General features: G+C 35.8%; 1 protein-coding gene across 13 annotated transcripts in view; it reads left to right on the top strand.

Moving 5' to 3' along the window:
- The window catches only part of PTPRK (protein tyrosine phosphatase receptor type K), a 561,747-nt gene that overhangs the window by 125,613 nt on the left and 408,405 nt on the right, over nt 1–27,729 (top strand). For all 13 annotated transcript variants that reach the window (XM_023254331.2, XM_023254334.2, XM_023254335.2 and 10 more), the window contains exon 2: nt 8,573–8,695. In XM_023254331.2, coding sequence (XP_023110099.1) covers nt 8,573–8,695 — 123 coding nt within the window. The remainder of the gene's footprint in view (nt 1–8,572; nt 8,696–27,729) is intronic.

Raw genomic sequence — 27,729 nt, 5'->3', positions numbered from 1 at the left:
CAAGCAAGGATGATAGGAGTGTTACGAACATACAAATTCTCAGCCTTAAATCACGCTATTTGAATACGTTCTTTGCCAAAGTTGCTAGTTAATCAGCTAGGCTTTTGCAGGTCGGTGCAATAGCGACCCTTTCCTATCTGTGACCTCAAACCTGAGAGACTTTGATGTGTGATGTGGTTCAAAGTTTACTATAGTTTATTCTCTAACAATGGAGTACTACCATGCCATCTATATGGGTGGGATAGATAATGTGCTCTCTGTTGAGTAATGTCATGAAGATTTGACCATTGGGAGGGAGCTGTATTAGATGATTCTGAAAATATCTAATCTCACCTGATTTTGAAGAGCCATTTAGTGTAGGGGTTAAGAGTAAAGAACCCACAGTGCCCAGGTTCAGATCTTAGCTCTGATAGTTTCTTGCTCTGTAACTGGGCAATTTTATTTTTTTCTACTATGCGGTGCCTTTCATTAATATATTCTGTTTGTATTTAAATAAACCTCTTTTCATGTGTGAAATCATATCTATGGCCATTTGGCATGTAATCATCCATTAGCTCCATAATGAGGTTTGATAAAGTCACATCCGTATTGTCAGGACTGCCTATGTCACAGAGGCTTATCTTTGAGACTTGGAAATTAGGTATAGAAAACTTGGATTGCTTGCAACTGTCTTCTGAGTCTCCTCCCACAGTGGACATGTACTCACATGTATTTGAGACAAAGGATTGTTAGCCTTTTTTTTTCCAAAGCTACTTCCCTGATTCATACAACTACTCTTCATTTTATTTCACTTTTAGAAAGAGCACTGGATTAGAGATCCATAGAAAAAGATAATAAATGTTTGAAAAAATGTGTTTTTTTTACACATACTCTGTATGTAAATATTCGCATGCATGTGTGCATGTATATACTGACTCACAATGTAAAATATATTTCCCTTTGTGTCTTAAAAGTTTGGAAACAAGACTTAGAGGACCTTGAAAGTGTCTTTAGCTTTTTCATATTCTTTTTTTTTTAAATAATTATTTATTTTTGAGAGAGAGAGAGAGAGAGAGCAGGGGAGGGGCAAAGAGAGAAAGGGAGACGCAGAATCTGAAGCAGGCTCCAGAGTCTGAGCCATCAGCACAGAGCCGTAAACCCAGAGCCTGATTCAGGGCTTGAACTCACAAACCGTGAGATCATGACCTGAACCAAAGTTGGATGCTTAACCGACTATGCCACCCAGGCGCCCCAGCTTTTCCATATTCTAACTTTCTGAAAGGAATCTCTGCCCCAACAGATAATCTAATTTGATTTCAGATGTAGTTCTGTTATTCAATCTCCATTCAGTTTAGTTTCCTGGCTGTGGACCTCATCTTGACATATGGGGAAAAAATTGAGCCATATGGAGGTGGTGCAGAAATCAAAGACCCTTGGGTGTAAGCTTTGAATCAGACTATATACTACCTATAATTTTCAAGAGTGCTTAGGATGGAGTGATCTAAAACCAGGGATTGGTGACTGTGGCCCACAGCCCAAATCCAGTCTGCTATAGCCATTTTTGTAAATAAAATTTAATTTGAATACAGCCATATGCATTTGTTAGGTATTGTCCGTGGCTGCTTTCTTGCTCCAATGACAGATTTATATAGTTGGGACAGAAATGGTACAGCCTGCAAAACCTAAAATATTTATTCACTTGTTTTTACAGATAGAATTTACTGACCTCTGATCTAAAGGAAGGTACTTCCTAACTGTAAGCATATCTGACGATGGTAATATGGTAATACTGCTTTTATGGGAACGCTTTAGACTTTTTGGGTAAATTACACGGAAACTATAAGTTCCTTTCTCATTTAGGTTTAGCACTTAGATATGTGCATAAGTGTGCATCTGTATGGCATATATAGATAATAAAGTGTCAAGAATGGGACATGAGAAAATAAGGGCTCTGTGAAGAAAACTTGCTTCATGCTAGGGGCTTTTTATGCATTGCCATTAATTTTCGTACAACTGTACTGTGGCTCTTATTGTCCTGATTTCATTAGGGTAGAAACTGAAGCTCAAAGAAGTAAAATAGCAAAGCTGTGCATGTGCTTAGCCTTTATTTCTTGCCGTGTCTAGAAACCATCTCTCCTACCACGTGAGTGGTGGTATTTGCCAGTTCCTTGAAATTACTGAAGTTTTACCAGTTGAAGTTTAGAGATTTTAATATTGCCTCTGGAAAGATGGAGGGGAGTGAGTTTGGGTTTTTATTCTATTCTGGTTAAGTCACTCTTATTAAAGGAAGATTACTCAGTCAGATGGAGTATAGCATTGCTTTGAATCATAGACAATTTGAATAGAAGTCTTACAAGCTAAATAATGTTGGATTATATATATTAAACATATATTCTTGGCTGGAAATGGAACTTTAGGGATGAACAATCAGATAATTTATGGGTGTGTTTGAAATGAGCTCTTCTCTCATCATCAAGAGTCATTTGTATCTATCAATAAATGATGGGTTTGGATTTCCACAAATGTGTTTCATGTTCTTTTCTTTTATAAAGGAGCTAGGCTCAAATATTTTCACATACTAATTAGTTACCAGCAGGACAAAAGATTTTTTTTTATCTGAAGTGATGGTCTTTTAAGGAATTCTAATTCATAAATTTTCTAATTTTTCTTCAGTAGATCATTTTAAGTATTGAACCAGAGCAATGTATTATGACCCATGACTCATACTTATGTCCTCAGAGACATTCGTACTTTGCATCTATTTGGATTTTTTTTCTTATTTGAATTTCAGTACTTAAATTGAGAAGAAACATTGCTTATTTTGTAGATGTAAGATATCTGAACATTGATCATGGCATTGTCAATCCTTAGTAATTCCCAGAAGTGTAAAGTTGAGAGAAAGGAAAAAAAGACCTATTAAGATATCCCAGTAGATTTCAGAGGAAATATGAACTTTATATAAAAGCATCAATTTTTGCCCTTTTTCTAATAATCTGTTTTTCTGGGAATAGGCTTATTGACTCAGATTATAAATGGCATTACATTTAAGATATTTAGTAATAAGTTCCTTTTTTATGCTTTTGAATTTTTTTGTGTAAAAATATGTTGGCTTCTTTGTAATGAGTTCTGGGGATTATACCAGTTAACTTGTATTATGGTTTCTGATTAGCATAGATAGAGATGATCTATTCAGAGTTTAATTCAGTATTGTATGTGTCCTCAGGTAACATGAATTAATCCTTATTTGTGTTCTTAACAGAAGAAAGATCATTCCAAAGTTGATGATCGCTTACATGAGCAAATTTGTGAACACAGCTTAATTCACAATTGGAAAAGATTAGTTTGTCCATTTTTGAAGATCATAAAACAACTGTACTAAGGATGTTATATTTGGCAACATATTTTGTCCAGGACTTTCCTCTTTTAAAAATCTTATATATTCTGGGGGGCCTGGGTGGCTCAGTTGGTTAAGCATCCAATTCTTGTTTTCAGCTCAGGTCATGATCTCATCATGAGATCGAGCCCTGTATGGGGCTCAGCTTGGAGCCTGCTTAAGCTTCTCTCTCTCTCTCTCTCTCTCTCTCTCTCTCTCTTCCTCCCCCTCTCCCCCTCTCCCCCTCTCCCCATCTTCCCCTCTCCCTCTCTCCCTCTGCCCCTACCCCTGCTCATGCTCTCTCTGTAAACAAAACAAAACAACCTTGTATATTCCAAACTATTTAAGAAAATAAAAAGAACAATATTCTGTGTCTTTAACTAAATGAAGCTTGTTCTTTATATATATAGTAAAGAGCCATGAAAGAAAATCCTCTATGTTTCTTGCTGTTATACTCAGTGAGAAAATTATGACTGCATGGGTGCCCTGGAGGACAGAATGTGGGAGATCCTAGTGCAATATCTTTTAAAATAATGCCCTTAAATACAGAGAACAAACTGAGAGTTGCTGGAAGGGAGGTGGGTGGGGGGATGGGCTAAATGAGTAATGGGTATTAAGGAGGGCACTTGTTGGGATGAGCACTGGGTGTTATATGTAAGTGATAAATCACTCAATTTTACTCCTGAAACCATTATTACACTATATATTAACTAACTTGGATTTAAATAAAATTAAAAATAATAAAACAATGTCTTTCACAAAATGTTCAGAGCTGTCCAGGGCTCTACTGACTTTTTATTTTTCACCTATTTAACTTTGTTCTTTTTTTAAAAATATTTTTTAACATGTTTATTTATCTTTGAGAGACAGAGATAGAGAGCGAGCAGGGGAGGAGCAGAGAGAGATGGAGACCCAGAATCCGAAGCAGACTCCAGGCTCTGAGCTGTCAGCACAGAGCCTGACGTGGGGCTCGAAACCACAAACCATGAGATCATGACCTGAGCTGAAGTCTGACGCTCAACCGACTGAGCCACCCAGGCACCCCTTAACTTTGTTTTAAATGAACCCAACAGTGGCTTTTATGGAAAAGTTTGATGTCAGAAAGGATTTGAGTTCAGCATTCCACAGAGAGCGTCTCTATTTCCATGCTCTCTCATAGAGTTTGCCACCATCTATTTAAATAAACACTCAAGAATCTAAATACTGGATGTTGAGGCAATAGAGTTTTGGGGTTGGGATATTAATGTTTCTCAGTACCAGTTCTTTCAGTGAGCAGCTTAGGAATGGAAAGAAATTCAGGCAAATTCAAATGAGCTTGATTTTTCTCTTCAGGTGAACAGTTTGCAAAGCCCCATCAGTGGGTTGCTGTCGTGGAAGCAGACCATTGCGGTGATAGATCTGTCTGTCCCTTAGCTAACTGATGGCTGTAGAGGAATTGGCAATCTGTGAAATGACACTAAAGAAGTAGTTTTACTCCAATGGTCAAGAAACTTGTGGCTGCTGTTTCTCTGACATGATTTGCGGATACTCATTGTAGTTACTTGTGGCAAATACAACAACTGAAACATAAGCTGTTTCCTTACTCATTTCTCATTCCCTCTGCCTAACTAAAGTTCTTGAACATCACTTAAGGATTTCCTCCTTTTGTTCTGCCATCTAGTTTCAGAGAAACTTTAAATTCATGAGTTATGTTTTTATGAATTAGAAACTTACCGAGATACTTCTCATTTAAGTAGGTATTAATGCTATGTATAAAAATCTCTTAAACTCAGTAACATGTGTATTTAAGACCATGTATTAGAAGACTTTGTGAGACTTTCTAGTGAGCCTTAAATGGTAAACAGGATTGGTATGTAATGGGATTACCTCAAGATATATTATGTCCTATCTGTTGGAAGGCTGAACCAAACATCTACCTCCGTTTTCCTCCATTCCTCTTTAAACTCTGCATGGCTACTAGAGTTATTATTTCTTTTTTTTTTTAATTTTTTTTAATGTTTATTTCTGAGACAGAGTGAGACAGATCATAAGTGGGGGAGGGGCAGAGAGAGAGGGAGACACAGAATCTGAAGCAGGCTCCAGGCTCTGAGCTGTCAGCACAGAGCCCGACACGGGGCTCGAACTCACAAACCATGAGATCATGACCTGAGCCGAAGTCAGTCACTCAACCAACTGAGCCACCCAGGTGCCCCTAGAGTTATTATTTCTATTGTTATTGTTGTTGTTATTTATAGCATGGCTTGAATTTTGCCTTCCTCCTGAATAAAATCATTTAATGGCTTCAATACAACTACAGAATAAAATCTAGAAATTTTATATCTAAAATCTTTCATATTTAGTTTTCTAATATTTGTTTCATTATTTTTAAAAAGTATTTATTTGTTTATTTATTTTAAATAAAGTTAACATATAGTGTAATAATGGTTTCGGGAGTAGAATTTAGTGATTCCTTACTTACATATAACACCCAGTGCTCATCCCAACTTAGCCCATCCCCCCATCTAACACCCCTCCAGCAACCCTCTGTTTGTTCTCTGTATGTAAGTTTCTCTTACGGTTTGTTTCTTCCTTGTCCCCCTACATGTTCATAACAAAGAAATTGTTGAGAATAGTTGAGATCCCCCAACATCCCATGTTTCTTTAGAATTGCATGCCCTTGCTCTTTCTTTTTCTCTAGTTTTAGTCCCATCTCCATTTTGGCCCAGCATTGTCTTTACTCATCTTTATAGGCCTAGATCCATGAAGCCTTCCCTAACCAACCTTGGTATAGGTAGCCAATTCATTTGTTTTTGTGTTCTTTGTGACCTTGTGTTCTTTGTGTTCTATGTGACCATACTGTTACCATCCCTCATAAGACAACAAACACACTGTGTGTGTGTGTGTGTGTGTGTGTGTGTGTGTAGATATATACATATATCTACAATATATATATTTATTATATATATATATATATCCCCCTTCCTTCACTCCATGTCTGCCTATGCCACTATACCATTCATCAGGTTAGGAACAGTTTTTATTTGTTTGCTTGCTTTTTTAAATTTCCTATCATCTAGTTCAATATATTACATTAGTACTTACCCTTGAAATACAAAATACAAAAAGATTTAAAAATCTTTCACAAACAATTTATTGATATGTCCTATGTGCGGTAAATAGATATATGGTACCTCTTAGATTAGAATTTACTGTAAGCTGTAAAATAAAAAATCATCTTTTAAGAATTTTCTTATCAATCAAGTCAAGTGGATCAGTAACTATTTCCAAAGCTCTTGAATGATATGGCAGTAATATGCAACAACAAATAGTAGGGGTTGACCCAGTTCTTTTGTACAGATAGTTGTAGTGGTTATTGCTAATCAGAATCCTGGAGTCTAAAATTAACAATGGCTATGAAGGGCAGCAATTAAGGTCATTTGTCTTCCAAATGAGGCAACGTAGGTTTCACTGGTAGTTTAAATTTACATACAGAGGGCATTCACACTATTATAAAGGGCAGTGGGGGCCCTGAAGGCATGTGTTCCAAAGCGGCAAGTCATTTTGAGTTTGTGATAGCAAATTATATTTTGAGAAAAACTTTCCCCTTGCTATGTGAAGATGCATTTCCTAGCAACCTTTCTTCATTGATTAATTTTAAATTAAGAAGTACATCATCTTCCATGAAAGCATGGATAAAGAGGCTATTTTGGGCATATTTAAAAGACATTATTAAGCTTTCAAGCTGCTGAAGTTTGGTTATTTTAAAGGATTGATGTAGTCATAAGAATGATTCATGATGCCCACAGACATGTTCTGCTTTTGAAAAAAGGTTATTAGGGCCATAATGTCATCTGAACATCTCTGATGTTGCCTTCTTTGCCGGTGATTCTGGCTTGTCTCTGTCATTGGCAAGTACTTGTATTCATATATACACTGACAAACTTTTGATGAAAAAAAGTGAATTCCTTGTTTGCAGAGAAGCATTTATAGTCCTGAAGTTTACTACTCTGTAGTCTGCTGTTTGGTCAGAGAATTCACTGATTTTCTTCACAAAGATCCCCATGGAAACTAAACAAATAACTTACTTGAAAGGAGATAGGTTATTGGTTTTTCTCATTAAACCCACTGCTGAATTTTCATTAGTTCTAATCCATTTTCTTTCAAGATTAGACATTCAGGCCAGTTCTTATTTTCATGAATTGAATAAACTAAGTATGTTGAATTTTGTGTGCCTGTATATGTAGGTTGAGAAGCAGAAGTAAGTAATCATTCCACTTATACCAAAAAATTACCCCTGAGAATAAACCCAGGAAAATGACTGATGTAAAGGGGAAAGGCTACCTCCATTAAAAAAAAAAAAACACCCACAAAAGTTATTAAATAAAGTGGCAGAGGTGACAATGATGATCGACTAATCTGATCAGGTTTATGTTTTAGTTTTTTCCCTTTTAAGTTCTATGAAAGTAATCTAGATAAAGTATGGAAGAATGTATCACTGACCCCAAACACTTTTAGACACCATAAAGTTTTGTATGTTTTATTTGCCATTTCAAATGTTCTTTCAAAGTGTTCTTTTAAAGCAAAGAATTCGGTAAGTCTTAAGTATTAACTTCACCTTTTTTGAACTTGCATTATGAAAGAAGATAATTTTCACTCATTCCCTTTCTAACCATCTCCTCACTGAAGTTGTTATAATCTATTTAGATTTTAGGTGGTTTGTATATTTCAGGGAAGCTTTACTTACAAGTATCCTCTACTATTTTTTTTAAATTTTGTTTTAAGTTTATTTATTTTTGACAGAGACAGAGTGTTAGCATGAGCTGGGGAGGGGCAGAGAGAGAGGGAGACACAGAATCCGAAGCAGGCTCTAGGCTCCAAGCTGTCAGCACAGAGCCCGATGCAGGGCTCGAACCCACCAACCGTGAGATCGTGACCTGAGCCGAAGTCAGACGCTTAACCGACTGAGCCACCCAGGCGCCCCCTCTACTATTTTTTATTCTTCAAAATCTGCACCTCAGCCTTCCTTCTGAGGCTCAAACTGCTTTCTTATTCAAACAGGAACTACTGATAGAAATTCATTTTATATGAAAATTTAATGAGGATAGTCAAAAACAGGAGTACCATTTATTATTAAGAGCGCCATTTTACATATTTCAATATAATCTTTCCTTCTCCAGCACATTCTCAATTTTTAGCAAATCTGTGTAGAATGTAATGGTAATCTTTCTCTTCTTCTTTCAGGTGGCTGTACTTTTGATGATGGTCCAGGGGCCTGTGATTACCACCAGGATCTATATGATGACTTCGAATGGGTACATGTTAGTGCCCAAGAACCTCATTATCTGCCACCTGAGATGCCTCAAGGTGAGAATCATTCTGTGTTCCCAATGTTGGGCGAATGGCTTTGGAATATGTAGCATTTTCTTGCTTTGGGTGTAACACAGTCATTTGTTATAGTAAACTACAATGGTCAGGCTACTTCACCACATCTCAGAGCCTTATTGTTGACTTTGACTTTTCTTCGATAACTTTCTATAATCTTATGTTCAAGAATGCTCACTGTATCTTTGTTATTATCTCTGATTGGAAAAATAGAAGTATTTGTGTGTTTTTTCCCCAATTTAATAAAGAAGCAAAATGGAAACAAAATCAAGGGGGGTACCTATAAAAGCAGAACAAACAAAATACTTTAAAAATAATCTAAGATGATGATCAGCTCACTTCGTACTACTCAGTTGAATTATATAGGTTTAGTCCAATCAGACTGAAAGGAAGGATTTCTTTTCCATGATGGGGACAAAACTTATCTCATTGTCACTCTGCTCTTGAGCATGGCAGTGGCTCTGGGGAGAGGCAGCCAGGAGACAAAAATATGTCCCTTGATTTCTGGTTTCGTGAAATAATACATCTTCTTCCTGGTTAAGCCAGTTTGAGTTGTGTTTTCTCTTACTTGTGAAAAACACATTAGCATAGGGTACAATATGTACATATCATTTTATAGTACTATCATTTATTAATACTACCAGACTAGAATATGTGCCTTTAATTCTACATATTAACTTGGGACTAATTCCAAGCTCTGTGTATATATGTTTAGCAGTAACTTATTAAATTGTAAAAATTGAAAATGTAAACAAGAATAATAAAATACAATTGTAAAAAGCATGAACTATTTTACTTCCAATATTTAGAAATAAGTACAATTTATAAATATATATTTTGTATAATCATGTGTATATAGTAGCATACAATCTAATGTTTAAAAATGTAATATATTAATATGCTGTGTAGTAAGATATAATCATATGTAATTGATAGGCCGATTATCTATTACTAATAACTTAAGTTTTAACACAGATTTTCAGTACCCTTATTATGTTATTTTAAAAATACTTTATAAATAATTTTCTACAATTTGAGAAAGACCTTCCTATAGTGAGTGAATTTTAGATATGACCGTTTTAGACATAGATATTGCAGATGAAAATGTCAATACAAGTGAACCAAAGAAGCATATTTTACCAATAGCAGTTCTGCATTTACTAACCAATATGATTTAAAAAGCCAAAAAGTTAAATACGTCAAGAATAAACAACAACACACAGCAAGTATACAAAGTAAACCGAAGCAAACCTAAAAATTACATTTCCACATTATGGTTTGGAATATAGTAATTATATCCACTGAAAAGTTGTTTTATTGGTCCACACTGTAATGGGTGTATTGAGAGTAAGGTGAATTAAATCTACTTTCTGTTTAAATTGTCACCTTCCATGGCTGAGTAGGCAAATAAATGATTATCTCTGAAGCTGACCTGAGCCATAATTTTCTTGCCAGAGGAAGAAATTGGTAGTAGGTGGCTGAAACCCTTTGCTTCTTATGTCTGACCCCTATGTGGTCAGCAGGCTACTTTAGTTTTGTATGTAGGTTTATGTTTTTCTTTGAAAGATACATAGCCTTATTTTCTTCGTACATTTTAATTAAAGAAACTTCTGTAATATTTCACTTGAGCTTTCTCTGTGGTATATTTAGAATTTTTTTAATATAAAATTAAAAGGGGTGGGCTGAGATGCACACATTTTGACTGTTTATCATCAGAGAATAATCAGAAAGATGTTGATTTATGGAAATGTTACCATTGTTAATTATCATTGAAGATGGATAATGAATAGCTGAAGAGATGCTGCTCAGATGACCTTGTTGGCTCACCTTTGATGAACAGCTTAATCGGTGGTTACAGTACAGGTTGATATGCACCGAAAATGAAAGTGTTTGAAATTCAGCCACATCTTCCAATTAATAGGACATTAAGTAATTAATCATGCAGAAGAGGGAAAAGGTCATGACTACTTTATTTTTGCCGAATGTGACTTGTATTTGGTCTTTAGGGAAAGTGAAATAAAGCACCCTTGTGTATATTCTTTTATTGTTCTCTTTTTACAAGAGAATCTGGTTTTTTTTCCATTTTCCTTCTGATATTTATTTAAAATACTCATTGAACATTGTTCATAAGCTATAAAAAAAGGAGATATTTATATTTATCCTATTACAGTTTGGTGAATGATCCATTTATTTTCAAATATATAGTCAAGCATACTGACTTGTTTCATTTATAAAAAAAAATAAACTAACAAACAAAACTCCTCAAAAATTAGACAACCCTCAAGTAAGAAATCTAAGTGTCAGATACAAACTTGTTAGTGATCTACTGAACTCTCTAGACAGTACTTGCACACTTTTTATTGGCTTTTGTTTGTTGACATTTTTGGACTGGAAACACAGAAGGGAAGAAGAAAGATAGGGTGGGCACATAGATTAGAATAAGAGAAGAATCAAGATGAATAGAAAACAAGAGGAAAGAAGAAAATTATTTCCTAGAGACATACTGCTATCAATAATTGCTTCGAATGTTCTTCAGCAGTTGCTAGCCTCCACACTCCCTTTGTCAGTTGACAGTGATGGTGGCTGGAAGCCCTGTTAAGTTCATTAACAATAGTATGCAAAAGAGTGAATTTAGGCCATTTGGTATTAGGATAATGGCCAAAAATCATATGAAAATATGAGCATCTTCCCAACTCAGTCACCAAGAATATGTGAATTAAAACCACAATGAGAAACTGCTACATACTCAGCATAAAGATGATAATCAAAATTTCAAGTGGTTGTAAGAGTATGGAGCAAGTGAAACTCTCATGTACTACTGGTTGGAGTATAAATCAGTACAAGTACTTTATACAACCTATTGATCCAGTAAATCCAATTTTGGGTACAAGCCCCGCAGAATTGAGTACACATGTTCTACAAATGGCATGTGCAGAAATGCACCAGTATTTATAATAGTCCCAAATTGAAACAGTGCAAAGATGTCTGTCAATACTACAATGGATAAATAAGCTTTTATGATGATGCATTCATAAAAGGGAACATTACACAACAATGTGCATGAATGAACTATTGCAATGTATGATATAGGTGAATTTCACAAACATAATCTTGAGGGAAAGAAAGTAGGCATGAAAGAATATGTACTGTATTTCATTTATATAAATTTCAAAAACAGGTAAAACTATTGATGATGTTGGAAGTCAGGGTTTTATTTACATGCAGGAGGGGTTAGCAGGGGTGAGGGATTATTGGTGCCTGGACAGTGGCATGAAGGGGCTTCTGGATGGGTAGTACTGTAGTTCTTGATCTGGGTGATGTTTTCACAGTTGTGCTCAAACTGAAAAACCATAAACTTGTACAGTTGTGAACTCTGTACTTTTCTCTGCCTTATTTATTAATGAGAGTTGGCAAAAAAATAAAGCAAAATAATGAGTTGCAGCAAAGTGTTCACAGGGATGCTATGGGAAAACTGAACTAATAATTAAAAATGTTATAGATTAAGAGAAAAGATATATCAGAGGAGATCTCAAATGGGCTCAAACTCTCTCCCACCATTCTGGATCCCCGCCCCAACATTCAAAGATAGTATGGTCTTTGAGCATCTGTGAGCCGTCGAAGTTCTCTTCCCTCTGCATAGACAGTTCTCTACTTATCCACTCACCAAACTCTTATGCATTCTTACGGTCTACTCAGGCTCCGGCTGCACTGGGAAGATTTTTTCTGATTGGCTTGGAACTCTTCTATTTCTTCTATACTCACATCCAAATATGTTTCCCACTGTACTTTCTACCTATTTCACTTGTAGCTATTACTATTCTAGTATCATCTTTGTATGTGTTATTCTGTCCACTATGCTGTAAGTCCTTCATAAACATAAACTGTTTTCATCTTTGATTTCCCAAGACGCCATGTCATTTTCCTTAGGCAAAAGTGTTAACGGACATAATGTGGTTTTAAATACTTTGATCAAGTATTAAACAAAAAAAGATTTTTCTTTCCCTGCTAAAGATTTAATTGAATAAAAAATACCCCATGTCTTGAACATTACATTCAGTTCACATTTTAATGTAATTAGAAGACTTTACATAATTATTAATATTTGGCTTTTGCCTTTATAATCTTACCTGTTTATTTAAGATATAATTTTAAATGTTATTAATACTACCAAGAAGGAGTTCCCTTTATTATTTGTCTCTCCCTCTCTCTTTTGTCTTTTGCACATCAAATTAATCCGAATCTTTACTCCTCAGAAGCCTGGAATGAGAATGAGAGATGTTGCATAGAACTAGAAATTATTCTTTGATCTCAAATTACCTCTGTGTCTGTGACTTTGTTTGTCAGATATTCTTTTATGCTTATGACCTCATGAAACAAACTCATTTCACCATTTTACTGTATGTTCTGTCCTAGATCTAAGAATAGGTATCATGATTGACATCGCAGTACTTTTATTGTGTTTATAACTGCTTTTTTAAAAATTTAACAGCTTTTTGTAAAGTGACTAATTAAATTTTAGTGTAGAGTCTTTAGAGAACCCATACGATAGTATGTCAAATTATGACTACATCATATCCCACCTTCAATTTGGTACTTTTCACTAACAATAATGTAAATCACTATACTTTCTTCTATAAAATGCACGTGCACTATGTGTATGGCAGAAAATAAAAGCCCTCTGTCATTAAATTTATCTGAAGACTGATGTAAGAAACCAGTTCTCTTTTGTTATAATACCTAGTGAGGTGCGTTATTCAGCAGTTTAAGAACCTACTGGATCTCAATTCTACCCCTTTGTCAAGACCCCCAAACTAAAATGTAGAGAACAAATACATTCCACAGAGAAGGATGAGGAATGAACAATGCTATTAATAAATATGTCTTTATATTAATTTATTACATTTAGAACTGTATATCCTTTTATTTTTTGAATCTCAGCATTTAAACTTGAATTATTAGCCAGATTGTTAAAATAAAGCTTGCCTTCTCCAAATATTTATTTGGAGAGACAAAACGTGTTTGTGTATTCAGTAGGGAATGTGCATGGGTCACATGATTTTGTGCCTGGCTTTCTTCTGATAGTGTGATGTAGTTAAAAATCAAATAAAACGTTGGGTTCCACAATTTGATTCATATGATAACATTTTATAGGTAATACAATTTCAGCTATGTTAAGATGATAGTCTCTTAGTTTTATAACAGAAGACTTATAGTCATAATTTACTAAACAGTATTATGTATGCAGTGTATCACATTTTAATATACCTGAGGAGAAATTTTAAGGGAGTTTTTTGCATTGACTTACTATTTCTAACCTATAGTCTATCTCTCTGGGAACTTTAATCACTCATTAAAATGAGTGGATCACCTTGCCTAATATTTTGACCACTCTATTATAGGCAGTTGATAACAAGACACATGTTTCTACAAGGTCATAACTGCCAAAATCTCACACATCTGAATGAACAGAAGCAGTTGACAGCAAATTTACCAGAGTCAGAACATGATAGAGATTGTAGAATAATGTTATGTGTATGTGTAGAGATATTAAGTTGTAGTATTATGACTGGTTTTGTTTGTGTTAGAGGAATAGAGCAAATCAGGCCAAAATATTGGTTTGTTTTCTTTTTGTCATCTACTCATCATTGTCTCTTAATATGACTAAAGGTAGTGTGTTTATGTGTGTGTGTGAAGCTGTGTGGTGGTCCTAAGGAGAACTGAGAGATGGGTGGTAGAGGGGAGATGAAGGGCAGAGAGACATGGAGGAGAGAGAGGGAAAGGGTAAGAGAATATAGCTTAGCATAAGTCCATTAACACAGACGGGGAAACTTCTAAGTATCGGATATAGGCATTAGATTCTAAGAAGGTGACAGAGCCTGAAAACCCTACAAGTTCAAAACTGTAAGGCCATGCATCATTCTATGATTTTCAGTTTTTTTAAATAATAGAACTCTTATTTTGAAAATAATATTTCGCAGTGCTCAGATATGTAAAATCAACCACAATGAGCTAATGGTCCCAGAATCTGTTTGCTTTGTACTCCTACATCCCTACCCTTATCCCTTTATTCACCACTCCAGCTCTGTCAAGATGGCTTCTGTGAAAAACAGAGATAGAACTCTCCAAGAGACACTTGGAAAACAACAGGTTGGTGCACATTCAACACTTTTTCAGATAAGCATCTCTGAGATGAAGGTATTTACTACCATTAGCTATGGCTTATTGGGGGCTTAAGGGTTTTTACTTTACCAGGGACATGGTACATTTTCTTAATCCTCACATGAACCTTACAAAATTAGTGACATTTTAGAGATCAATGGAGTGAATAAATCCCAGGGATGGTTTGTCTGTCTAATAACAAAATTACTCTTGTCACAGAACCACTCTCCTCACAATTGTAGCTGATACATTTCCTTGAGTTGTCTATGGACATGTAGATCCACTATATAATGAGGTGTCTATTTTTATTTTTTACTGCTTCATCTAAAATACTATTTCTTTCCAAAACTTAAAAGTTTTAAGTGACTGTCTCTTAATCTTTGTCTGGAATGGGATCTGAGACTTGTTTGGAATGGTTGCTGGGCTTCAGAGTTTCCTACAAGATACTCTCATCCCCTAGGGAGATACTTTGTCCTTTCTTTGGTTTACCTGGATGTTATTTTTAGTTATTTGATGAACAGTTGCCTCATGTCTGTCTAAAGTAGCCTTTAGAAACACATATATTATCTGCTATCTCATTAGAGCAGGTATGGCAGAAGAAAAATTCATAGACTGAAGGAACCAGACTAAAGTTTAGGGTTTGAAAATAATTTGATGACTTGGTTTGCAATGGGGTATTTTAGGACTAGAATTATGGGCTTATTTCAGTGTGTTCTTCCAAACCATGTTATCATGTATCTGTTGGTGTTTTTGCCCTCAGCACAGAGAAGATCGTTCACCACATTTGAGTTGCTTATTAAAAACAGTGGGAGTTAGAGGTAGTGCAGGGTCAGAGAGGGAAAGGCAGTAATGGACTACATCAAGAGTGAAACACTTCTTGAAGGCTGGTTTTTAATGTAAGGACTATTACCCTTGTGGACATAAATGCAGCATGAAGAATGTCTAAATTACTGGGGACAGGAATGGCATGCTGGGATGGGAATATTTTCCTGATATTTCAGGTGCATAATGTGTCTAAGTTAGATATCTCCCAATATATCTCAGTGGAAGAAAAACAGGCTAGTATTAAAAAAAAAAAAGAAAAATTAATACCGGTACCAGTGCTAGAGAATGTTCAACCTCCTAAATGAATTAGGGATAAGAATACAGAGTAATTTCAAAGACTATACAGGTACCTTTAATGTGTATCTTAAAATCAATACATAGTCCAAAGAAATAAAATTACTTTTCCTTGGGAGGAGTGTGACCCAAAGTATAGTTATGACCTTATACTCTCTGTCACCAAAAATAAACTTGCCTCATGAGGGCTAAGGAATTCTCGTTGGCAATCTCAGTTTAAAAGCTTATTATCGTTCAAACACGAGAATAATGCCAGGGGAAAAATATACAAAAAAAAAAAAAAAAGATAAGTGATTAGAGATTATTTAAAAATTTGTGATGTTAATTATCTCATATGGTGGATATTATGAAAAATACAGACCTATGCTTATATACTTAATTGTCATTACATAAAAAAGATGCTTTTAAAATCTTGGAAGGTTTTCAGCTTTCAAACCTAACTTCTGCTGAGAGTCCTGTATGTTGACAGACGTCTCACCCCTCCCTCAAAGAGGAAATTATTGATTGGGAAATATCTCTCAACAAAAAGTGAATGTTTTATATATTCAGAGTACATGACACTTATAAATGCCAGGATCATCATGAACTCCTCACCCAAGGACATAGATTAAAGAGATATGCTGACCTATTTCTTGCAGTTGATGAGGTTAAATTAAATAAACAATTCCACAAATTTCATCAGGTTAACTATATATTTCTGTACCTTCTCCCTTCCCCCTGTTCTTAAATATATAGTGAATTAAGTAGGAAAGTGGAATGTCACATCTGACTATTCACAAGTTATGTTTTGAGAGTATGATTTTTATCCAAGCCAGGTTAGATGCTTTTCTGACCGCTTTTATCTAATCTCAGGTATTTTTTGAAATATGGCATTTCACTTAATTTTTATAAAAGCCCTTTGAGTATGTATTAACCTCACTCTATAGAAGAGGGAACTGAGGTTCAGAGAGGTTAGGTAAATGCCAGAGGTTTCAGGTATGGGAAAGCCAAGGTTAGGAATCCAAGTATGTAGACATAGAGGAGAAGAAGATGCAGCTTCTGAAATCTATATAAACAAGTATAAGTAGAGATCCTTCTTTAGAGACTGCAGAAAAAAGCTGCAGGGCTGACTTGGAAGTAGGGCCAAAGTTGTATCTTTTCTGCTTTCTCCAGCTCCAGGTAAGTAATGAAAAGCCCAAATTAAAACGTCTGTAAACAATAAGGAAAGCTACATTCGCATAACAAATGGTCCAGGATTGGCTTTGTTGGATTTCTCTCTCTGCTCTTCCATTTTGATGGGTAATCTTCCTTTTTTTTTTTTTTTTTTGAAATTTTTTTAGAAGTTGAGAGAGAAAGAGAGAGAGAGAGAGAATGCACACAAGCGGGAGAGGGGCAGAGAGAAAGGAGAGGGGCAGAGAGAAAGAGAGAGAGAGAGAGAGAGAATGCACACAAGCAGGGGAGGGGCAGAGAGAGAGAGAGAGAGAGAGAGAATGCACACAAGCGGGGGAGGGGCAGAGAGAAAGAGAGAGAGAGAGAGAGAGAGAGCGTGCACACAAGCGGGGGAGGGGCAGAGAGAGAGAGAGAGGGGGAGAGAAAGAATCCATAGCAGACTCTGCACTGTCAGAGCAGAGCCCAACACGGATTTCAAACCCATGAACCTGAGATCATGACCTGAGCTGAAACTAAGGGCTGGACGCCCAACCGATTGAGCCATCCAGGCCCCCCAATAGGTCATCTTTTTACCTCAGGCTAGCTCCTCTCAGGAGTGTCAGATCTGCAACTCTTCTAGATATTAACTTCAGAAATGAAGAAAAAGAGGTTGTCTCTTCATTATGTCTGTTTTTTTTTAAGCATAAAAAACTTTTTGGAGGTGCCCATTAACAGATTTATCATTTTGTCTAATTGGCCAAAATTATAGAACCTATCCATGCCGAAACTAATGAGTGAAGGGGGACAGTAAGGTGTGATTAGTTTCTACTTTCAGACCCATACTCCTCTCCCAGTTGGAACTGAGGTTGAAGTTAGTGCCAGCTTCCCCTGAGGTGCATGGCTGGCCAGATTATAGTGGAATACCAATGGGGTGGATATTGGGTAGGTAAACCACAGTGCCTGTTGCAGAACTATTTAATGCAGATATGGCAAAATGGATATGTAGGTAGTGGAATTTTGAAGCTATGGAATTTGGAAGAGTGGACAAATAAAGCATTTATTAGAGCAACCTGATAGTCTCTAATGCACTGTCAGCCTGGTGTCAGTTTTTCCTTGATTTCAAAGCATTTATTGGATCTGAAACTTGAGAACTGGGAAATCTTCCTGCCGTCAGTAAATTTTTTTAAGCTTTCTCACCTGCAACTGTTACTAGTGAGAATTTTTTTTTTTTAACTCTCTCTTGTTTTGCTCTCCACTTTTATGACATGGAAGAAATAAGGTAACATACTTTATAAAAAACTCAAAACCTGAAAATGGGTCGAATGTTATATAAATTGGATGAATGCATGCTAAAGATTGATTTAATTTATTAATGTAGGAACCAGCAGTATAGTAAAGCTGGTTCAAAAGACTATAGATAGGAACAAAGGAAGCATTTATAATTCACTGGAAGAAAGAATGCTGGGATAAGTTTCCTAGTTTTATACTAAAGAGATTAATGTCCAAGAGGGCAATAAATCTGAAACCTTTTAAGGTTATCTTTACTGTAAACAGAATTCATTTGCCTCTCTACTACATGAAATTTATTTGCATAATTATTATAAGTATCATTTGTGTTGCCATGAACTTTCTACAAATTAACATGTCTCACAGATTTATAAAATATCTTCATCAATAGTGAATAGTGACTCAGACAAAAGTACGTGCTCTTAAAGAGAATGAAGGACATGCAGTTTTTTTTTGTTTTTTTTTTTGGTCCACTTCCATGGTTTGTGCATTTTTATTGTCAACAGTTTCCTCTTATGATCATAAATACTCTTCAATGATAAATTCTTGTTAAAAACAATGACAAAAAAGATTTTTCTTTCCTTTCTTCTTCCTTTTTTTTTTGTCTGATTCATTCGCATAGGTACAGCAAGAAGTGTTTATTAACAAATATAAGCCTTGTATAATAAAATCAAAATATCTAATATCTAGTGCCATAGAGTGTTAAATAGTAAGGACAGAAAATTAACTAATGTTTGGGGATGTTAGAATCTAGGATTATATTTTTAATAACTTATATTACTTGAAAGTATTTTTTGAAATCTCTTATTTACTCCCTTCTATTCAGAAACTGAGAAACCAAACTCACATTATTCATCTCCATCAGATATCACCTGAAGTACCTGTAAATCTGGATGAATTTCTGTCTCTTTACGTCTCTCAAATCTGCTGAGATTCCTAGCCTGCCACAAATCTGCTGAGATTCCTAGCCTGCCTTTCAAGTGAGAAACTATAGACTTAGACCAAATAATAGACCTGATTACCAGGAAGGTTTTGTTAGGTATTAGTTCCACATAATGTCACTTTGGAGGGTTATTATATATGTTTTAATAAAAGTTACTCTCTTTTTTTTAAATTTTTAACATTTATTTATTTTTGAGACAGAAAGAGACAGAGCATGAACGGGGGAGGGGCAGAGAGAGAGGGAGACACAGAATCGGAAGCAGGCTCCAGGCTCTGAGCCATCAGCCCAGAGCCTGACGCGGGGCTCGAACTCACGGACCGCGAGATCGTGACCTGAGCTGAAGTCGGACGCTCAACCAACTGAGCCACCCAGGTGCCCCAAAAGTTACTCTTAAATATAACACTCTATAAAATTTAAACATTTTGGTTACTCAGTTGATTTGTCAAATTATATTCTGGGAAAAAAGAAGAGCATATTCTTCTTGTATTTACCATGTTAACTTCTTTGCCATGAAAAAAAAAAAAAACTTAGAAAAAGAGTGTATTCCTGAATATGAGGGGTCAGTAGGAACAAAATACCATTTCAGGTTCCATGAAAATATGGCTTAGAGATTAAGACCATTAAAAATATACCAATAATCTTCCAAATAAATCATTCCAATTAGAGTTCCCTCATCAGGCCCTTAAGTTATGCTTGACTAATTTGTTGTTTCTTGAATTTCGGGACTGCAATCTGTTTCAGGGAGTCATTCATCCTAGAAACTCTGGCTCTGGGTCCTAGTACATACAGTCTGGCTAATGTGTGTTGTCAGCACTGAAGCTTATACCCCATGAGGCTAGTCCTTGAAGGCATTATAGTTAGAAGCATCTCCTGTAGTCCATTCATTCCATTGAGGACGTTAGTTGAGGGCCCAGTTTCTAGAGCCTATAGCTTATAGCAGAGTCTTCAGGCAAAGTATAGGAGGAAAGCAGAAACCACTTGCTAGTAAGACTGAATGGCTGTAATTATTACACTGAACTTATTAAGATCGATTCATTATTTTAACAGGAAGAAAACAGAATTCCAGTCTGGCATTACTGTAATATTTGGCAGTAAAGCTTTAAAAAAAATGTTACAAAAAGCCTGTCAAAACTTTGTCAACGCTAACAAAACTTTTAACACAGTTTGTTGCTTCTTGTTAGGACTCATTACTTGCAAGTATTATGCTCCAAGTTAAGTAAATTTCTTTCTGCAAACTTGTTATAATTTGTTATATCCACTGAAAATTTGCTTTTGACAAATCTGTTTCTCATTCTGAAACAATCATACTTTTTTTCTAAGACAAAAGAACTGTCTTTTGCCTGGCGCATAATAAAACATTTTTTTAATGTTTTATTTATTTTTGAGAGAGAGAGAGGGAGAGAGAGCTGAAGAGGGACAGAAGATCTGAAGCAGGCTCCAGGCTGACAGCAGCAAGCCTGGTGTGGGGCTCAAACCCACAAACTGCAAGACCATGACCTGAGCCAGTCAGATGCTCAACCACCTGAGCCACCCAGGCATCCCTTCCCTAGTGCATAGGAGATCGTCATTTAGTTAATAAGCTTCTCCCACTTAATATCAAAGTCTGTTTCTGAAAATCAGGTATTCTGGGTGAAAATGCTAACAAGGAATCAATTTCTTATTATTTTAAATGGGAAAAATTGTAACCTGTGAGATGCTAGCCAAAATTCCTGGCCAGTTAATTAAAATGTAGCTAACAGACAGCATACAAAGTACATTTTCAAAGTAGGTGCTAAAGTTCATGCTTGATACATTGTTTCATGGTCCAAACAATTAGTATGATCCAAATAATTTAACTCACTATAGAGTTACTTCAAATGGAATACATTGCTTTGTGTTTACTGTATCTGCACACATGACAAAGTGCTCTGAACTTTCCAATATTTATGCAGTTTTCATGTTTTACTAACTGTATTTGAATTCACAGTTCTTTCTCTGCATAGTTTAATTCATTTACTATGTAAAGTTTTTGAGTCATAAGTAAAAATATTTTTTCAGACAAAAAAAATGTTCACCAAAAATGTTTGTATTGAGAGATGCCTCTATTAAGTTGGGTATTAGCCCAGAATCATTATATTGATAACAAATGTTCACCCTGTTGTGGGATACACCTGTGTGTGGTTGTCAAGACAAAGCCACTCTTCAATGAGAAAGGAATAAATCTTAGGGGCGCCTGGGTGGCTCAGTCGGTTAAGCGTCAGACCTCAGCTAAGGTCATGATCTCACAGTGGGGTTGGGCTCCGTGCTGACAGCCCAGAGCCGGAAGCCTGCTTCAGATTGTGTGTCTCCCTCTCTCTCTCTGCCCCTTCCCCATTTGCACTGTCCCTCTCTCTCTCTCTTCCTCAAAAATAAATAAATATGAAAAAAAGAAAGGAGTAAGTTTTAAAAAAGGAAAAAAAGTTCATTTGAAATGTTTGATCTATTTGTTGGTAATGGCCTATTAGGGTAGGAACATACTTCCTAAGTTCATAGTTACCGAAACGAATACATAATCCTTCTCTGAAATTGTTAAGAAATAAATCCAGTATTAATTGTAGATGGCATTTGGGTATTTAATTTGTTTCAAGGTTCTATTATTTACTCTGTACGGGGCTCAAAAATAACTAGGAATTACATAGAAAATAAAACTTTGTTTATTTGTTTTGAGCACATCCCTGGCTGTGATTTCTTCTTGACCTCTCTTTCGGGGAGAATTCCTCTGTCTTGTGATTTTGACTGAGTTTCTATCTTTTGTGTGTTTTCAAAGCTTGTTATGTTTCCTGCACCTAAGAATACTGCTGTTTTAAAAAGGGGTCCCTCTCTGCCCTTCCCCCACTCGTGCTCTGTCTCTCTCTCTCCAAAATAAATGAACATAAAAAAATGAAAAGTACAATAAAAAATACAAAAATAAAAAAATTTGAAAGGGGTCATACACTGTCCAGGGCCTGGCGCTTGAGGAAGTCTTTCTGGTGTATGCTGTGTGCACACCTACTGTTGAGTTTTTGCTGCTCTTTCCCACTGGTCAGTCCTCTGCAGAGCTCCTCCTTGTTTGCAGTGGGGAGTGTTTGGACCTTTAATTAAGTGTGCTTTGATGGATTTGTTAAAATAAGCCTCAGGGACTCCTTGGTGGCTCAGTCGATTAAGCATCGGACTCTTGTTTTCGGCTCAGGTCATGAGTCATGATCGTGGTTCGTGAGTTCAAGTCCTCTTTTGGGCCCTGCGCTGACAGAGAGGAGCCTGCTTGGGATTCTGTCTTCCTCTGTCTCTGCCCCTTCCTCTCTCTCTCTCTCTCTCTCTCTCTGTCTCAAAATAAATAAATAAACATTAAAAAAATAATAAGCCTCGCACCTGCCACGCTGTCTCCCTGCAACCGTGGAGATCCTCTGCCAGTCCTCCTATCAATTTACTGGATGTTCCAGGTGATCTGAGCTCAATACAAGCTGTGTTTGAAGGATGGGCAAAGCCCACGGTCCCCCTAATTCTCTGCCATCTTAATTCTCCCTGCAAATAAAAATTTCTTTAAACTGTAAAAGACTTTTGAATGTAATCCTGCTACTGATTGTGACTTAACGGTTTTGTGGCTTAAAGAAATGATATCTAAAACAATGTTAAAGGATATGCTAGCTAATAAAATGACATAGTTCTTGAAAACAGAGTTAAGAGACTGATACTTAAAATTAAGAATGACATGGAATAATACCACAGTTCACTTTTGTGCAGTTTAGTGCTGTGTTTGGCACTTGGATCAGCAGTAAATAATTGAGTGAATGACTCAAAATCCTTTTTCCTCCCAAGAATGCTTGTTTTTACTTTGTTTTTATGTTTGAATTACTCAAAACTGAAGCCCTGGAATGCTTCTCAATTTAGCTGAGCTTAATGGCACTGCTGTATTCACATAGCTAATGATATACGTAAAAATAAAAAGTAGTCTGTTTCTGTGTGTTAATTCAAAAGAAACATAAAATACTCCTAAGAAGTCCTGTTAGAGCAAAAATACAGTTGAGAATATAAACAGCAGATACTTTTCCTTGCTTTTTGTGCAAGAGCAGTTGCCTATCATGAGTAAATATGTCACATGACAAGTTATGTTCCTGTTAAGAACACTGCCATCAACATAGAATGACTCGAAATCTTTAAAAAATCTGAAATTTCCTCAACTTATTTTCTTGAGAGCATATATCAATTACCTTGAAGTTCAGATTATTTTTGAATGCATAAATAGAAGGAATGAGAATATTGATGGAAAAGAAAAAAGGGGATGTTTTATGACACGATTTGAATTGACTATTGTTAATGTATTCTGCTATTTCTAAATTGGCCTTTTTAAGCATTTCCATGAAGAGGAATGGGGTGGCTCTAGTTTGTCTGATGGTCTGAGTGAGTTGAACTCCAGCCCTGTTTTATTCCCTCCTCTTTCCGTATGTAGAAATGATTTCTGGTGCTTTTTCTTCTCACCTTTTTCACTACACATTTTTTAATGGTTAACACTGTAATACTATTTCATTGTTCCTGTTTATGTTTTTTCTGTGTGCTATGTGAAATCTTTGGAATTGTAGATTTTTGTGGCTGTATTGGAAGATAAGATTTCATGTTCATGTTTTATAGATTAACTTGGCTATTGAGAGTATAATTGTGCCAGTGAAATCTTTGCTCTGTGTGATAGACATTGAGTTTGTTTGCTTGTTTGTTTTACCTGGATTTCACAGGTAGATTCATTACCAGTGAAATCAAGAAACAAGAGTCTTCTTAGCTTGATAGAGGTGACTGTTGCTTCTGTTCTTTTACTCAAAACTAAAATCAATGAAGACAATAAGCCAGTGGGAAGAGCTGACTGTTGCTATTATAGGTCACATTCCTCAAACTAAGTCCAGACTTCTCTGGTCTCACTGTTTATGTAAACCCTTTGTACTGGACTCCATTTAAAAAAATAAGACAAGCTTTCATGTTAATTCTCTTATTTATGCAGGCTGAGCAATTTTTTACTGGACTAATTACAGTGGTCCAAAAGTTATTTGGAATTTCAAATGCCCTATATCTGTGTTTAGAAAGTAGACACATGCATGCCCCAGGAAATCATTCAAGTGGAATGAATGAGGAGAAATGAGTTGTCAACAAAAACAATTTATAATTTTCATATAGATTTCCTTCATGCTGCGTTTAAGCATTTACTACCTTTTTTTTTTTAATGGACTCTTGGCTGCACATGGGTATACTATAATACTGTAATAATAACGGGATGCCATAATATAAGACATGTTCCTTTGTGTTCAGATTTCCTTGTATTTTGATACATGAAGTCACCAAATTCAGTGTGTTGTGTAAACTGTTCGAGTGGTAGCAGCAGAACTCAAAATGAGTTTCCATTGTATCTAAAACAGACCTTAGAGATTATCTCTAATTTATCCTGTCATTTTACAAATAAAATAGTATAAAAATAAATAAACTGACACAGGAACCAGAGTAACCTGAATTCAAATCCAGGCTCTACTGCTTGCTGTTTGGTTATGACATATAATCTTCTTGAGCTTGCATTTCATGTCAATAAATTAGAAATAATGTCTCTCTTTCAATTTTGTTGTACCAAGAAAGGAAATAATGTTTGTTCAGTATCTGCTATTATCTAGCATGTAGTTGATACTGAATAAATATGATTTCTTTCTCCTGGCCCAAGGTGACATGGCTGGTTAGTAATCTCATTAATCTGTAAGAAATTGATTTGAATTCCTTTCACTTACTTTTTTTAGCAGAAATAAATTGCATTCCCAATTATAATTTTTCAGCAGCTCGTTAGGAATTATTTTATGTCCAATTCAGAAAATTACCTTTCCTACATAACTGTTCACTGAATGCAGGTGCTTTGTACTATGACACATAATGATGCCTGGGAATGATTTCCATAGAACACTATTGTAGGTAACTTGAACTTTCAAATATTATTCTTAACAAAGATAGGATATTTAAGACATGGAATCACTCGGGAAATGGTTTATTATTTCTCAACTCTTTAAGGCCTTTTACACATTATTATTCTTTTTCATTTGGCTTACTGAATTGCTGTGAGATCATTATTACTGCAACATTTTAAAAATGAAATACATCATTTTAACTTGTATTTTATTTAATGTTGAAAGTAGCTTCAGCCTATAATGTCATAAAAGCATAGAAGAAGACATGCGACAATATTTGAAACATGGAGAAATGGGAAAAATGGTAAAAGTACCTCATGCTCCAAAAACCAAGTGTCTGTTACTATACAAATATCTTCAAGCAAGCACCAGCAAATATCTAGATTTGAAAAATTGAATATGAATCTAAATCTGACACAGGAACCAGACAAGCTATGGCTTCTTGTAATTTTTAAATCTGGATTTTTCTATCATGCAGACTGATTTTAGTTTCACAGAACTTGTATGCATACCCATATCTACATATTTGGGAAAATATTTAACCTTTTTTCACAGACTAGATATGCCTAGGTTGTCAATTGTGAGTTCTTGTTCTCATGAAAAAAAATAGCTTATGTTGGTTCTTTTGCCTTCATTCGCTCTTTAAAGAGTGAGAAAGGGTAAGTTCAGTTTTCTCTGCCCTTTATATATCTCATCTACATATTATGTTAGTGAATTTTTAGAGGTTTTCAAACGCTTGAAAAGTGTTATGTGTTTTTGCTTGTCTCTATCTGTGTCTAGGTATGTATCTGTGTATGTGGTTTTATCTATCTGTGCATCAGTATATATGTGATTTTCTGGAAAATATTCTACACTGAATATTAGATAAATCACACAGAATAGTACAGAATTCTTTAGAGTCCAGCATTGGAGAGTTCTCCAAGGCACAGTCCTTAGAGGAAGGTTGAGTTCTAGCGGGGAACAAAACTTGTACTTCGTTCACCTCTTAGTCTGGTGTCTTGTACTGACTCAAAGATCATGTCTTTCTACAGAGCTCTCTCCTTTTTCCCTTGAATTTCATCTCCACTGCTTCAAAGAGAGTCATATCCAGAATTAAAAGGTTTTAAAATCTTTTATTTTCAAAGGATTTGTCTCTGAATATTTTCCTTCCCAAGAATATAATATGTGTAGGTTATTTCTATTACTAGATTAACTCATTTTTTGATATTCTTCTTGCCTCGCAGTGTTGGGATTGAAGTCCCATCTGCAGGGCTTTACATACAGTATGAACAGGAGTTAGGACATCCCTTTCCTACTTTTTCTTCCATGCACTTACCGTTGTCTGTTGGAAAGCTTAGATAAATTACTTTGAGCCTCATTGTGTTCTCCATTTCCTATAACTCGCTGGAAAAGCCACAGTATAAACAAAATAAACAAGCATTAAAGTATCATTAAGCAACAAAATATTAAAGAGCAAATATTATTAAATGACAAAATGAGCCCCAGGAAGCTTTCTCTCCACTCCGTGAAGTGAATTCCCTGGAATTCCAAAGCTTTTCCTCCCTGATCTAGCCAACTAGTTAGTGTTAGAGAAGAACATATGACTTATGAAACATTTTCCAAGAGTCTGAGAATATCTGCAACCTGTAATGGGTTTGATATTTTGGGGAGATCTACCCAATGCCTTATGGAGAAAGGAAGGAAGAAAATATGGTTGAAGCATATTTTACCAAAAGATTATTTTAGGACTCAGGCTCTAGATTCTAACACTTATGACTTGGATATACATCCACATGATTTGGAGAATGGTTCTCTTTTTGAAGATAAAATCAAGAAGTTAATAGTTGCCTTTCCTTTCCCAGAGGGTACTTGTGAGGACCAAAGTAATCTATGGTAGTGAACATAGTGAACATACTTTGAAAACAGTGAACGTAGATTTTAATAAGCCAACAAATAAGTGTATCGTGTTGGTTATGTAAATGGATTGGACCTTGTATCTTTAATGATTCCATGTCATGTTGCTAGTCAGTACTTCAAAAAATGAGAGTGAATTACATGGTCACAGCATGCATTGTGTATCTTTAATTGATTGATAGTATTGTATTCCATGACAACAGGTAGCAATGGCAGAGTGTAGAGAGACAGTAACAAGCAACAGCCAGGTACACTGGAGTATGTGGAAATAAAGTGGCTGGAATAGGGAGTGGAATAGCTGAGTTCCAAAAAGAACAGAGTTGAGCTTTTAGTCAGAAACTAGACAGACTAACAGAAGAATGTCAGGGAGGGGTGCTTTGGTAGCTCAGTTGATTAAGCCTCTGACTCTGGATTTCAGCTCAAGTCATGATCTCATGATTCATGGGTTCAAGCCCCTATTGGGCTCTGTGCTGATAGTGAAGAGCCTGTTTGGGATTCTCTTTCTCTCTCTCTCTCTCTGCACGTCTCCCCCCCAATAAATAAATAAACTTAAAAAGAAAAAG

This window comes from Felis catus, chromosome B2 (assembly GCF_018350175.1).
Source record: "Felis catus isolate Fca126 chromosome B2, F.catus_Fca126_mat1.0, whole genome shotgun sequence".
NCBI classification, from domain to species: Eukaryota; Metazoa; Chordata; class Mammalia; order Carnivora; family Felidae; genus Felis; species Felis catus.
Note: the sequence above shows the minus strand (reverse complement) of the source record. Positions and strands in the feature narration are given on the sequence as shown.